Below are 15,484 nucleotides of genomic sequence, written 5' to 3' on the forward strand. Positions count from 1 at the left end.
ATTTTGTCTATTTACACTCAAAGAGCACATCACGGCATCACTTACACCATATTTTCTCACCCGGTGCAACAAAGACCTGGCACTGAACCAGGGACAACAGCAAGTGTGTGTGTGTTTGTGGTGGAAAGAATCTGAGGAGGGTGAGAGGAGGTGATGAGAGGACGGACAGCAGGAGGAAAGCTGGAGAAAATAACAGTGTGGCCACAGAAAGAAACTAAGGACAGACTTACTCACTCATTAACTGACCTTGCTTTGACCACTAAGAAAGGTAATTAAAAAAACACAGATGCGAAACAGATTTTTACAACAGAAAAAACAAACCTAAGTGTAGCTTGTCCTAAAGTGAACCTGGCTTAGATCGTGAGAGCATGAATCTGAAATAATTAGATAAGATCAAACATCTGTGCGCTTATAATTTCCTATCAGATATGGAATGCAATAACAAACAGTCTCTTGGTTTTAATTCAGAGGATGTTAAAAACTTAATTATGTTAATGTTGCTTCACTGGATTCTGATATCAGTATGTGACCTCTTGGCCGAATTACAAAAGCTCTGTTCAGACAGAGAAACCTCAACACAGACAGACACTTAAATCAATGATTTGTTGCTTATTGCACTGAGGCAATACAAGCGCACCAGCAGGCAGGCACCTTTTAACACAGCATGTCGCTCGCATGTGAGGTCACCGCAGGTCAGCTGACACTAAAACCAAGATTGATCTAAGCCACACACTGCTCAAAAGTGAATGGTTTTTCATCAGATTTGATTTTTTATATTCACTTAAACTGTGAAAGAACATTCCTCTGAAAATTGCTTTGGTAGGTTTTAATGCATTGGCTCCTCCTCAGTGAAGCTCAGAGACTCCTGCAGTAATTTTGCTGCTCTTATAAGGTCAAAGGTCAAGAGCGCAGGACAAAGCATTTAAAATGTTTGACATGTTGAATGTCATAAGTCACCTCAGAGTTCACGGAGTGTATTAAATACCAGAGGGAGTTCACTAAATCTTCAAAACAAGTTGTGTTTTTTTCAGTTTAGTCCAAAACTTGTCCCATCTCTGCATCAGTCGATAAGCTCCAGCTTGGCCTTAGCATGATAGTTTTATAGCTGTTGCTTCATACTGGCAAGAGGAGAAGAACAGGAGCTGCCGGTGGCTCTGTGCCAGGCCTGTATACCTGGCACAGAGCCTTATTTGGCCAAATCTCTGCATTCCATGTGCCACCATGCTCTAAGAGACAGAGTAGGTTCTCAACCTTGTCTCTGCTCCTGCCGTGTGCAATGCCATGACAGCTGTGTGCGTCTGTACAGGGCATTTGGCCACGTATTCAGTCTTGCAGCAGTTACAGCTAGTCCTTTAAATAGTGCAAATTTCTTGATGGTAAATAATATAGAGATGCAAAACAATCCATCTTCCTCTGGTGAGTCATTAGATATTGGTCATTATAGGAAAACCGGAGCAAAGTTTCAGTCATGACTAAAATACCCACCATGGAAATCTTCCTTTAAGCGGAGATTAACATTGAAACCATGGAATATTTCACAGGGATATTTAATCACAGACTCTTTCTGAGATCACAGAGTGGTCTTACTGGGCCAGTACAGTTAAATAAAGGGAAACTTAGCATTAAACAAACTTTAATTCAGAATTCAAGGCTATTTCTCCTTTGCTCTGGTCAGCATTTTGAAACAGGACAAAATAAGAAAGAACACTGATCTAGTGCCAAACAACATTTATGTTTTGAAATGCTTTTGATTTTTTTGGGAGAAAAATGAATTAATCTAACACTACTGGCATTTAGTCTTGCTTGTTTTGCTGAGACAAGATTTTACTTGTAGTGCTAAAAAAACACATGGGTGTAGGTTTGTGGTAGGGACAATTCTGTCCTCCCAAAAATATTGATAGGGCTGAATCTCTGCACTCCATGTGCTGCCATGTACTTGGAGAATGAGAAGATTCACTCAAATGTTAACTCAATATATTAAGAGGGACATGTCCCTGCCAGTATTTCAGTGAACGCGCTCGCTTGTTTTGAGTGAAGTCATTAGATAATTCTGATGTGCTACATCTCCAAGATGACCAATTTGATTGGTTGAAAGGATCTGGGGCTCATGTCATGTACAAATATTGCACTTACTGCCAGACATGGAGTAGGTGAGAGCGGATCAGTGTGCTGGCAATGGTAAGTTATCAGTGTTGTCAGTCCATACCTCAAGCATGGATGAAAATTTAGTAATTCAGGTGACTCCATTTCCTATATTGCCTGAACTGCTCAGAACACAAATGACTCACTTTTGTAGTTATTATGCCACCAGAAAAGAGGCATCAGGAGATTTTTCACCACCCAGAGCACAAGTAATAAGTAGTAAACTAACTAGCCAGTGGTCACATTGATTTAAAATGGAAAACTTGTTAGCTACCTAACGTCACAAGCCTTGCATTATTAGATACCGATGCATCACTGGATTAGCAGCATTTTACTGTTGTAGCTGGTCAAGGTGCTAGTTTAGCTAGGAGCTAGTTTTAAATGTGGAAAAAGTGGAAAAGGGGACCTGCAACACTTTTATGCATAATGGATATAAAAATGTTTATGTTAGATGAAGTTAAATTTTAGTCTTTCATCTGTGTCTTACTGTGTACAGTTTTTTTTGTTTTGTTTTGTTAATAAACCATTCAGTTGACAGCATTAAAAGTCCTTTTTTTTTGAAGGGGCGGCAGTGTTGTTGTGCCCAATGTTGAGACCAAACCTTGGAATTACATAAAGCGACCATTGATTGCAGCGCCATGTACCCTGAATCCAGGACACTAGATTCAGGGACAGGTTCACAAACAAAGCATGTACTGCTCAGTAGGAGAGGAAATCCTGTTGTGTTATGATGCTCCTGCTGGATTTTCCATTTCACTAGAGGTGCTCTGGTGTACCCTGTGTTCTTTGAGGCCTTGATGCCAGCTCAGGTATCAGCAGCATCTAAATGCCTCACTCTGGAGGGGGTGACACACATGCTTGAGCTTTTTTTTTTTGAGAATGTGAACTTTAAAGCTCAGTGAGCTTATGTTTTCAATTAAAACACACATATGTATTTAGGGTTTTTGGGTTTTATTTTTTTCACTACTTGCTGTAGCATCAATCCTGAAATTAAAGGTTTAAGTGTGCATCACATATGAAATAACCTGTCTTGTCAAAGTGAAACTGAGATAGATGAGGTTTGAAAACTAATCACCTGAGCCACAACAGCCTCCACAGACTTGAACCTCTCGAAGTAGCGGTGGTCAGCGTGGAGGTGGAGCAGGCAGCTAGTCTTTAACTCATCGACTGTCCTCCTGGACCGGAGCGCTGTTGCCTCCTGTGGATGGAAATTGCAGGAGCATGAAGAGGGAGGACAGAAGGGAGATAGTCTGATGGGAGGTCGATTTATGATAAACCCTAACCCACATCACCACAAAGTACTTCAATCTCTCCTCAGAATTAGGTATTAATTTGTCCTTATTTTGCTGGTGGGAAGTCATGAAGCCCATCAGGTCAAAACATTACAACACATTAAAAAAAGAGTTAGTATGAGGACCTATGTTGACAGTGCTGATACAAGTGTCCCAGCAGGAGAGGAGGGATTGTAGTGACAGGAACATAACTTGGATGCTCCACTGGGAACAACATCTGTTCAGCCCATTTTATGACCCAACAGTGGAAATGATCTCCACTGGCAGGTATGTTGTTAAAAATGGACACATACCAATGTCCAGACATCCATGTTTGACAACAATGGACATTGAGACCACCACCTAGTTGGTCAAAAGTTAAAAACAAATAGGGCACCCAAGGGAGAGATTAGCTAAATAGATTTGGCAGATGTTTATTCCATAATACCTGGTTTTATTATTTCCTTATAATACACTCAAGGTTGTCGCAAACATAGGTTAGGCCTGTAAAGAAGCAGTTCAACTTTCTTAAGTCACCCTGCTGGTTCTTTGTGTCTTACACATTATTCTGTTGGTGTCTTCACATCCATGTAATTTGCTGTCGATGACTCAACAGGCCAAATGGTGATGGCCCTAATGAATTAAGTCACTCACAGCAGATGAATCAGACACACTGGTGAATTTCCTCCAAGAGGACAGAGGGCCAATTAACTTCCTGTTTTGGAGTTAATTGGCTGTAAATGGTATTACAGAGGAGGAAATTTTGAATCCAAGGAAATAAAAATAAAAAGTATGTCTGTTCACTGAGGTGATGTCTGGACTCTCCTACCTCTTTGGGTCTGAGGCTTTGGGCAAGGGCGTTTAGATGTTCTGCACCACAGAATCCATCATGGCCAGGTCTCAGGGGTGGCAGGACTACATAAAAACAAACAGACACTTACTCACACACATGTACAGTCAAAATAAATTTATTCAGTTTTATGTGTCTCTTATGGAGTCAAACGCTCACAGAGATGCAGAATGAAACACACACATAGCCAAGTAAACAATACCATAATGACTCATCTACGTGTGGGCGTATGTGTCCCAGATAAAACAGTGAATAAATAATTGAACAAAGATCAAACATGAGGTATGGTTCAACCCACTACTGTTCCTTTTTTTTTGAAGCACACAGGATATTGTGCAAGATAAGCTCACAAATAAATAAACCTGTAATGTGGACCAGGGCCACAGTCTGATCTTTGGAAAATTACTTGTTTGTTTGTGCTAAAAAGATTATTGTAAATGCGTTGTACTGTGTGTTTTACACATACTGAACATACTGAATGATTCAAGAGCTGGACAGGAGACCTGAAATGCACCAGGAACAATAGATATCCTCACTATCAAGGTCCTGATGAAGCAGCTCCTTGGGACCTAGAATTTGAAGAAGCACCTTTGTGCTTTGGTAAAATGTGTTAAAACATGTTTGGCAAACAGAGTCATTGTCAGAGAGGAGACTATTTGTGCAATGGTTGTGCACTTCATCATGGTGTTTGTATTTTATTCTGATGTTTTCTGATATCTTACCTGACATTTCCATGTATAAATCTCCAAGTTTGAAACAAAGTAATAACTATGATCCTATTAGAAAAGACTATAGATTTCTTGGAGGCTAAGTTTACTCTTTTCAAGATGTTAAATGCAAAAGTTCGTGGTACCTCTTTTATACCTCCTCATTCTATACTATACATTCTTTTTTAAGAATGAAAGAATCCAATTAGTCTTCACGCGGCCAAAATGAAATATACATGAAATGTATCTGGTTAAGGCATTTTGCACTACGGCAGATTGTGGAGGTGAAGGCATCAAACAGAAAAGTTAAGTTAAATATAGTATTTTATGTGCAAAGTTTTAAGTTTGTCGGTCTTTTTCCTGCAGTTTCAGAGACAAGCTTGTCTCACATTAAAAAGTACACTTTACATTTGACCCATTTCTTACACGGAGAAATATAAAACAATAAGTGCAAAAGTAATTTGAAGTTGGCTCCTTAGTGACCAGCATGTCGAGCTACTAGCATGGGCCGAAGCACACACATTCTCAGACACTTTATAAATAGAGGACCTACATTTTGAAATTAGCGCAGTGGTCTGGGGTGGGAGCCATGGGGCAGCCTGTGGAAAATGCTGTGATAGCTGGTGGTTTGATTTCACTAAAACAACATCATCATCCGTGATTTCCAACACCTCTGGGACAACTGCCTCATTCAGACTAATGCAATAATAATAGGATTGCAGTCATGGGAGGTATTGCATTAGCATAAACTGGCCCATTATGTTGCACTGAAAGAGCCAGAGAATTCCACTAAAATACAAGAAGCCAGAGGACTTCATTGCAAAAGAGTGTATCAGGTTTATGGTGAGGAACTGTGAGAGAATCTGCATGCAAGTATGGGGTAAATAATGTAAATGTAATGTAAAGTACACTGCTGGAAATGTTTCATAACCACGCGAAAATATTCAAAACAATAGGTTCCACTGGGAGCATGTGCAAAGCCTGTGGTTATAAGACCAATGTAAAGAAAACAAACTACTCCATTAATGTAGAGAAAAATGGCTTTAAATTCCACAGTTACAGTTCATTCACATGACATAATAATCACTTTCACATGGTGTTTGCAGTAATGAGAGAGTGACAGAATCAGGCAATGTTTTGCCAGTTAACTGGTGACCCATAAGAACTTCAAGGGGTAACGCAAAGTGTGTGTGTATGCATGTGTGTGTGTAACACTGTCACCAGTACAACATCTTCCTGCATCAGACATGAGCCTACGGAGAGACAGAGATAACACACGATTGGATCACACCATGCTCTGAAAGTCCTCCAGCCAATCACAAACCTGCAATTCGTTCTATACATGGCATGGGGCTGTGGGGGTGGGCTGTGCGGGGGTGGAGGTGGATGTGAAGGCCTAAATGCCGGGTGTCGACCTGCTGACGGAATTTTTTCCAGACCTCTCTGCCTGCCCATGTCTGCTCTCTCTTTCTCTCTCTCTCTCTCTCTCAGCTTTCCAAAGAGTCTCACTGTCTGTTGATCCTACGGTAGGAGACAAATGTTTCTGGCCTGTGTTACCAAAGTTGCCGACAGAAATGATCATTTATTCAGTCTTCTCCCAGTTGAATAAGAGAAAAAAATCTCAGTAAGTGAACTGAATCCCGTCTACGTATCAAGATCCTTGAAGAAAATAAAAAGGCTTTTCCCAAATGAAAAATCTGTGTCCCATTTCAGTCAAGTCTCACATTCCCAGCTGTTGAAATACTACTTTTACTGCCAAGAGTAATGTAGAAAATGTTAGTCTCAAGTCTCATTCAGCACAGAGCTTTGAGTATATATCAGTTATGACTAGGCACCACACTAACATAAAATCAGAATCTGGCCCCACACTCACACAATAACCCTACATTTTCAACCTCATGCTGTTGCACATAATTTCTTTCTTTTTTTTTCTTGCACATAATTTATATTGTTTATAGTTGGAAATTTTGGTGTCTCAACAGGGGCAGGCTCAACACTGGCTAAAAAAAAGCATTGAGTGCCCATTTTTAAACCAGGATGGTTGCTATAATGGGACAACTTTTTTGGCCTTGAAGTTGTTGCTTAAGCGCTCCTCGAATGACCCTCTGGTCAGGCCAAGTGTTCTACAAGCACCCTTGTAGTTGGTCCAGGTGCTGCTGTGGATGGTCTAAGTGCCCTCAAGTGCCTCGTTGTTTTGTTCAAGTGCAAATTAACCTTAAACCTAAACTTTAAAGAAAACTCTCTGTGCCAGCACACTAATACCCATGAATACATGGAAATTGCTCTGATGGAATCTCTGATCTACCGGTAGGTCAATGGTCTTTCTATCCACAGAGCCGCACAGTTGGTAAAAACAACACCATTCACACATGTGGTGGGGGATTTTGTGTCCCCTGTGGTTCAAATATCCCCTATCAAACTGCATCCTCCCCATGTACGCAATTTATGAAACCTCCATCGTGCTCACTTGACACTGATATACTGATACTGTCAAAAGTGTTTGTCTGGAATGAAACATGGAGATCCTGCTGTCTTGCAATATATTGAAAATACATGATTCTCTTTATGTAAATGTCAAGAAGTGTAACAGCTGTTTCTTCAGCACTAATGCTAAAAAACTGATAACCTTAAGACATTGCTGCAATACTGAGAGTTCAGCCAGTGTTCACCCGAGATATTTCTCAAATCCCCCTTGCTTGTATAATGTAATTTGGCAACAAATATCATGAAGAAATAGGTGTTTGAATAATATTTTACATGATTGTAGCTTGAAGTGTGAAATGTACATGAAAGCTCCAGGGAATGTTTTAGAGACAGACTGTACAAATGCAGAAGGAAAATATTAAGGGATCAACACAACCTTACTGATTGTAGGTCACTTTCATTTTGAGAAAGCGATTCTTAACCCCTACAGTTAACCATAAAGAGATTCCTAGTGATATTTAACATACACGTATTACTGTTTATCTCAAGGAAATGTGAAGTTAATAGTTAGCCTTTTATAGACATGTAAAGCTTAAAAGGAAGGGTCACATGAACTAGGGTGTAACTATGCTGTAGGCATACACACACACACACACGCTTGCACTTCTATCTTTGTGAGGACACTCATTGACATAATGCATTCCCTAGCCCCTTACCCTAACCTTAACCATCACAACTGGGTGCCTAACCCTAACCCTGACCCAAACCTTAACCTAAACCTAATTCTAACCATAACTCTAAAACCAAGTCTTAACCCTCAAAATGTGATTTGAAGGTGTCTCAAAAAGTGAGGACCAGCCAAAATGTCCTCACTCTGTGCGTAAAATACTTTTTTTGGTCCTTACTACGTTGCAAGTACAAGTTGACACACACACGTACCTTTTAACAGGGAGTACTGAGACTCAGAACATACAGATAAATCAGTTTTGGACTCAGATCAGTTAAAATGGGTATGGGAATGGTTTACAGTAATGATATGATCATAATGAACTGACCATGAAAATATCTGAAGGTTACATGATGACTGACCGTCAGTGATGCTCTAGAAACACGTTACATAATACACAGAAAACAAAGAGACTGTTGGGATAATCATGACGAAGGTTGGAGCACACTAGATGTTCAAAACATTAGCAAATGCAGCAATAATAAATTACATTTAACAGTTTTTCCACTATTATGCTTAAACAAGTCAGCAATTTTAGTTTTACATGTGTATATTTTGAGTGTTATTTTTACATACTGTTGCTTCACTGTTCGTGACACAGCCAGTCATAAATTGTGTCACGATAGTTATTGTTAACCCAGATGTTTTTTATCTGCTTTGTGGTTGACATTCATGCACTGCCTAATAGTGTGTTAATTTATCATTAAATTGTTTTGTTTACCTTTTACCTATACTCTGAATATGATTTAAATTAACTGACTAGTTTTCAACATAGTCATCTGTTGGTGATGGAAAAGCTAATTGCTGTTCCCTTTAAATGAGTTTATGGATAACGGATTCTTTGCAATTGGAACGTCACTTGTGTCAGTCTTTTGTGTCCAAATGTTTACTACACTACACTACACTTCTTTTCACTATGTGTAATATTTTCTATCAACATGTGCTGTGATTTTAAAGAATAACAAGCAGGCAGTGTTTGTGACCAGGTGTCATTCCTCTATATTTGTTCCAAAATGGCACGAGAGGCCGTGCCTTGTGTCCCAGATCTGATAGACCCCTTGACATCCTCCATTCCAGGGAACAGAGGGTTCCTCATTCAACTTTAGTAGCATTGAGACGACAACCACAGGAAGTGGAAATAGAGACAGAAGTGGACGCATTATGTCAGCCCCTCGTGTCCTAATTTACCACTTTGTACGGAGGCATTGATTGTTTATCGAAATATCACCCGCCAGATCTTTCACAGTTTCCTGCAGATATGCTGGCCTGTGAAAGAAAGAACAGGATGTTGTCAGCTGCAGCGTTGCTAGAGTTGTGAAAGGGGTTGAAGGAATGGCGGGAGGCGTGGGGAGGAAGGCAGCCAAGGGAGGAAGGGGGGGCGTCTGGCACGATCAGTGCTATATTTCCAAGAAAAACTTTCTTGGAAATACTCTTATACTAATGCATGTGTGCCTGCAGAGCCAAGGAAAAGAAACACAGCCACACATACACAGTGACATGCATACAAAACATTTTGACAGATCTAAGTGATGACCAAATATTAAACTGACATAATTCAAAACCAACTTGGAGTTCATTTTAATCTGTTGTCATAGAAACCGCCTCCATGGCCTTGAAACCAAGTAAGGTCCAATACATGGTCCTGTGCTCTTTTTAACTTTTCTTCTCTCCTTTCCCTTTAGCAACTCATATCCTTGTACTGTTCTTCTTCTTCCTTCTCCTCCTCTTTCATCTTCATACCTTCCTCCTTACTTTAGCCCCCCCTCCCCCTCATTTCTCCTCCTCCTCCTCTTTCAAAAGTCACCCCATCTTCAGCCTATCTTTTCTTTGGCTGGTGCTCAGGGTGGGTCCCAACACCCCCTTAGAGCTGTAAATAGGCTCTGCTGTTACATTATAACTGCACTCTTACTACAAGTTAAGGGCATGGCAGGTTCATTGACCCCTAGTGACCTTAGTTTGTGCTACAGATGGAAGCTGCAGATACTGTAGTGTATGAGAATCCAATGAGGATTAGTAATTGGGGAGAAATGAATTTTGCTGTAGTTATTTGTCTCTCTGCCAAGAGGGCCTTGAATAAGACCTTTAAGAGAGATCTACTGTTGCATGGCATTTCTTTTTGTGCTCTTGCCATCATCACCAAATGGCCAGGAAAAGCAGATGAGGTTATAGGGTTTCGTTTGGAGAATTTCAGACAACAGATGCACAAAATTCAGAGTTTTCATCCTGGACACTGGGGGGCAGTTTGAAGTTACTGCAGAGCTAAAAGAAGCTTGAACATTTGTGCTGAGACAACATTTTCTAAAAACTTTTTTGTCATGCAGTGGAAAAATGGAGGAAGTCTTACCCATGTCGTCTTCATGGTAAATTATGGAGTGGTGGTCTGTTTGGCTGCTAGCGTATCTATGAACCGGCTCTATGTGATAAGTCCCGTTGTCTGTGTGGATGGTTCCCTCAAACTGACCCTGTAACACAGAGCCGTGGCAGGCTGAACCATGTTCACCTGCAATAACAGGTCAAGAGAGATGTCATGGTCAGAGAGGGGGAAAATGAGCAGAGACAGGAGATTACAGAGAAGGAGAGACAGACAGACAGAGTAAATAGATAAGATAGTGAGAGAAATGTGAAGATGAGAGGCAGCGCTCAGACATCACAGAGATATAAGAGGTTAGATATGAGGCAAGAGAAGCAAAGCAATGAACTCTCTCTCATTTAGTCCACTCAGTTCATTAAGTTTTGCTTTGCTTCTCAGATTTAAAGAAATCTGGGATGTTCTTCCTCAAACAGATGTTTATCCAAATGTTTTATCCAAACCATGACACCATGTGATTAATCACTTCACTTCCAGTAAAATCATTTAGATTTTCCTTTGAATTTTACTAAAAGCAGGTTATCTGTTCCTAGGATTCCCTGTCATACCCACCTTCTAATATTCCTGAATATATGTGGGAGAGGTCAGCTGATGTGGGACCATTTTCAGTAACCACCATGAAATTTGGGGAAAATGCTGCCGCATTTCGTTTCATACGCAGACGGAAAGTTCTGAAGGGAAACAAAAACACAAACAGCTGTGGCCAAAGCTTTGTACTGTTGCAAAAGGTATGTAGATCTATCAACAGCAGGTACATATGTGGATTAATCTCTAACTAATGGTTGACATGTGTTACTGGGTTAGGAACAGATACAAACAGTTTGCTCCAACAGTTCACCGTGCTTTTGAATGCAATGCTTTTGAAGCAGCTTCCCAAGTTAGAGAGCTGTGGCGTTACCTGTGAAAAGCAGTAAAATCCAACTGCACCGTATGTTCCTCAGGTTGCGTGGCTCTTTTGGCTCTCAGGTGCATCTTGTGAAGATCCTCCCTGTCATATGACAAACCCTCATAATGCTTTATATAAGGACTGATGTCACTCACAGCACCTGGTAAAAAGAGAAACAAACATGTCACGACAAAGGCTACATTTTTAAACAGTATTATTGTCTTTATTATTATTATTACTCGATGGAACTTCACACTTCACAGGGACACCAGACAAGAGTGCCCCCTCTCACCCTTTATGTTTATTTTCTTCAGTGCAGCATTTGCTTCAGCACCTCACATCATAAAATTAGTCTATGCAGATAACATATTGTTGTGCTTACAAGATCCTTACTTGTCATTGCAAGATACATTCTCTTGCAATACATAGCTCCTTTGACCAATCCCTTCTTTACTTAGTTTTTCAAATTTTATTCTCCTGTAAAAATGCATTTGTATGTGGGGGTTTGAAGTATGATGGGGCTCGGTTGTTCTTTTTGTTGTGTTGATTTTTTCCTTTGTAACATCCATGGTGATTCATCATCTACCCTATGATAAAAAGAACATGTTGCAGTGGGAGACAAATACCCAATTAATCCATGTGATTATTGCTAAAGACTATTTCTTCTTTGTCTCATTCCCTCCCTAATTTCCCACATCCAAACAAGTTATTTTTGTTGCTTCTGCAAATTTGAAACAAATTATTCACTGTGTTGCAGAGTTACTCATAGAGTAGATGTTTCATAGAACAAATGTAAAACCTTTGCTGACAATATTATTTTCTTTACTTTGACCAAATCTTGAAAACAAATGGTCAGATTGATATAATCAGGTGAGCAAACCAGGTGAAAACATTTCTTACTCTACATGGAAAGCTTTGGGAAAGGAAATGCACTCTCCTGTTCAAGGTGTTATTACTCCCTCACTGTTGCCCCTCCTGAATGAATCACACATACTCAAACGCTTAATAAACACGTGTACCCCATTACTCACAACTAAGTAAGCCAAACACTCAGTCTACATCACTAGCAGGTTTTGCATGAGGGCTCCTGTTTGCACCATTGCTGAGAGGACAGGTTGAGACATGCCCAGCGGAGAGGAGGCCAGTCCACCACAGCAGCTGAAAACTGCATATATGTACATACACATCGACATGATGTGACCCAGACAGAGAGAGTGACACATACACACACATGCTATACAACCACAAACAACACCACCTAGTTACTGAGGGTGCAGTGTGAGGAAGGACCTGTCTTTGAGCTACACACATACACTGATCTGCACATTCCTCCACCACGCTACCTGTAATCCATTCACGGCAGTCGACCAACACCAACAGCAGCCAGTAGTGTTGAACCCCCATGATCTCCTCATTGGTCGGTTTTTGTTTTCCTTCGCAGTTTTCTCTTTCTCCTCCTTCACTCACTTATGTCTCTCTTTTTCATTCCTTTTCTCTTTACCTCTCCTTCAATAGCCTCGTATCTGTCGTCCCACACTGGAATGTCACTAATTAGGAAGTTCAAGCCAGAACTCGGCATGAAGATACGAACACTGACACGGTGGAGAGGCATATTCAGACTTGTTTGCTAGCAAGTTATGAGTTAGCCTATTTGCACAGATAAAGGAGGGGTTTGAGAAAGAGTTTGTAGAAAGAGTTGTAGGAAGATTACTTAATGAAATATTAAGATTGGTGGCGTGTTTAAAGATTAAAAATGATAGAAACATGTTTAGCTCTCATTTAAACTCAGCTGAGAGTGTGAAGAGGTTTTAATATAAGAGTCTAAGTCTAAGTATTAAACCCCCATGTGCACAGTGGACAATAGTAGAGGACAGTAGACTTTTAGCTAAATACTATTATCGGCATGCTAACGTGTTCACAATGGCAATGCTAACATGCTGATGTTTAGCTGATATCCATCTTAGGTCAGTACGTTAGCATGCAAACATTTAGATCAAACTGCATTTGATGTATGTCATCAGTTTCGCTAGTATTTAAATTATCGTGTGAGTTGGTTTTAAGTGGTTTCATGTAAAAAGGATGAGGGAAGGGAAAGCCGGTCGCAGGCATGGGCTGAGACTGGCTGAGGGGGGACGCAGGGAATGCTTGAATGAAGACCGGGAGGTTTGGCACTGGCAGGTGAACACAGGCTCAGAGGTGGGCACTGAACCACTTAGCAAAGGAGAACACTGGTTAGCAAACAAGCCTGAAGAAAACAAGTCAGCACTGGAGATTTACTCAGAGCAGAAAGTGGCTGAGAGCATATCCAGACTCAACAATCTGACGACGAGCGGAGACAACTGAGAGCTCGATGAGATGATGGACTGCAGGTGTGGAGTGGAGACTGGAGCCAGGAGAGTGAGGCCACGCCCACACTCATTCACACACAACAGGGGAGGAGGAGACACAGGAAAACAGGGAAAAGCACAGAAACATCAGAGAGAGAGAAAAAACAACAACTAGTGTACCAGCAGAGCTGTTACATACTGAACAAAAGAAAATGACGGCGAGAGTCTGCACAAACTTTTGTGCCAGTCCCTCCTGTGGACACTGAGATATTTCATTAGCTAAGTGAAAATTTTGACCTGCTGGGGGCAGTAAATGAAAAGTCAACAGGTCACCCAAATCTTAACCCTTTGGTGATCACAAATGTCTGTACAAAGTTTTATGGCAATTATTCCAATAGTTGAAACATTACCGTCTTGACCAGAGTGGTGGACGAACAGACCAACATACTGTATCTTGCCTTCTCTTGAGTCAAGCAGCAGGCTAGCTAAAAAACAAATTCTGCATTAGGATGTCAGAGGTAATAAATCCCGATCTGTGAACTCTAATGAACTTTCTCTGTATTCTGACAAAGGAAAAGACCCCCCGCATGTCTTATTATAGGCCCTTGTGTTGTAGAGAAAGTACCAAAATGGTTCCAAATAGGAGAAGGAAACTATCATCTATATGAGTCACACTGTGTCAGAGGTATTTCTGAACAAAGTGTGACAGTTTTAGATCATTTTAAGGAACAATAACATATGAAGAAAGAACGTGACACCATTTGACCTGGAAATGAGGTAAATTAAAACAAAGGTCTTGCTACTGAAAATAAAACTATCATCATCTGTGTAAGTACTTCTGCATGGATAAAAAGTACCAAGTTAGAGACACTTTGATGAACATGAAATTATTCTGAGAATATTACATAAATTCTCTTTATCTGCATAACTGTGTTTCCATTTCTCTTTTAAATAACCTCTGCTGTTACATAAGAAATACATAAGGAACAGCAGGATGTAGTTCCTTCACAGGATAATGTGTTACAGCAGGTCAGTGGCCCCATGATATATTTTTCAGATAGTTGCAGTCATGCTATATGGCAGAGGAAAAGTTGAAGCCATGCCAATAGTATCGCCAAAGCAAATTGTTGCTGTCACAGGAGCTCGACTATTCACACAACTGCACCAAATCACTGCAGCTTCTCCATCAAAATCATAAGTGATTGACTAAATTACTTAATTGCCTAAAAAACATTATTTAAGTCAAAATAAAGATGAATAGCCTTGCCAAAGTCTAAGAATCGGGGGCATAATGTGTGTTAACGAACTTATCTTTCTTACCATTTAGACAGAGTCTCCTGGAAGCTGGTGCTACTAGTTTAGGGCTCACAGACTGATACTATACAATTATTACGAAATCATTATGAAGCATCTATACAACTAAGCTGAGGCCTTGTAAATTCACCACAACACCACTGACATATTCTTTATTCTTTATTTGTATTCTTATTAGCTTCCACAAAAAAGCTGCTAGTCTTCCTTGGGTCCATAGCATGAAACATACTAGCTTGAAGATGTGAAAAAATCTGCTTTGATTTATGTAGTTGACTCAGTGACTTCTGTTTTATGTCTTGCAGTTTTACGACCATGTCCAATGCACTCTGATCCTATCTGGTTTGAAGAGATTTGGCCTCTCGCCTCTGATGCATATGACCTGACTGTTGTTAAGATGATGACATAACATCCCATAACATCTATTTCAGCTCTAATCATGTCTTAGCTAAGTCACGTCCAGCTGTATAA

At 40.3% G+C, this 15,484-nt stretch overlaps 1 protein-coding gene across 1 annotated transcript in view; it reads right to left on the minus strand.

Annotated features, from left to right (window-relative positions):
- LOC139627087 (disintegrin and metalloproteinase domain-containing protein 10) overlaps positions 1–12,998 on the minus strand; it is a 31,101-nt gene extending 18,103 nt beyond the window's left edge. Inside the window, exons 1-6 of the mRNA XM_071487739.1 lie at positions 12,719–12,998; positions 11,388–11,535; positions 11,042–11,160; positions 10,466–10,621; positions 4,243–4,328; positions 3,218–3,340 (exon numbers count right to left, since the gene is read on the minus strand). Coding sequence (XP_071343840.1) covers positions 3,218–3,340; positions 4,243–4,328; positions 10,466–10,621; positions 11,042–11,160; positions 11,388–11,535; positions 12,719–12,779 — 693 coding nt within the window. The 5' untranslated portion in view covers positions 12,780–12,998. The remainder of the gene's footprint in view (positions 1–3,217; positions 3,341–4,242; positions 4,329–10,465; positions 10,622–11,041; positions 11,161–11,387; positions 11,536–12,718) is intronic.
- Between the last annotated feature and the right edge of the window lie 2,486 nt (positions 12,999–15,484).

This window comes from Trachinotus anak, unplaced genomic scaffold (assembly GCF_046630095.1).
Source record: "Trachinotus anak isolate AG129_WGS33_773 ecotype Australia unplaced genomic scaffold, CSIRO_AGI_Tana_v1 ptg000010l, whole genome shotgun sequence".
In the NCBI taxonomy this organism is placed as follows: Eukaryota; Metazoa; Chordata; class Actinopteri; order Carangiformes; family Carangidae; genus Trachinotus; species Trachinotus anak.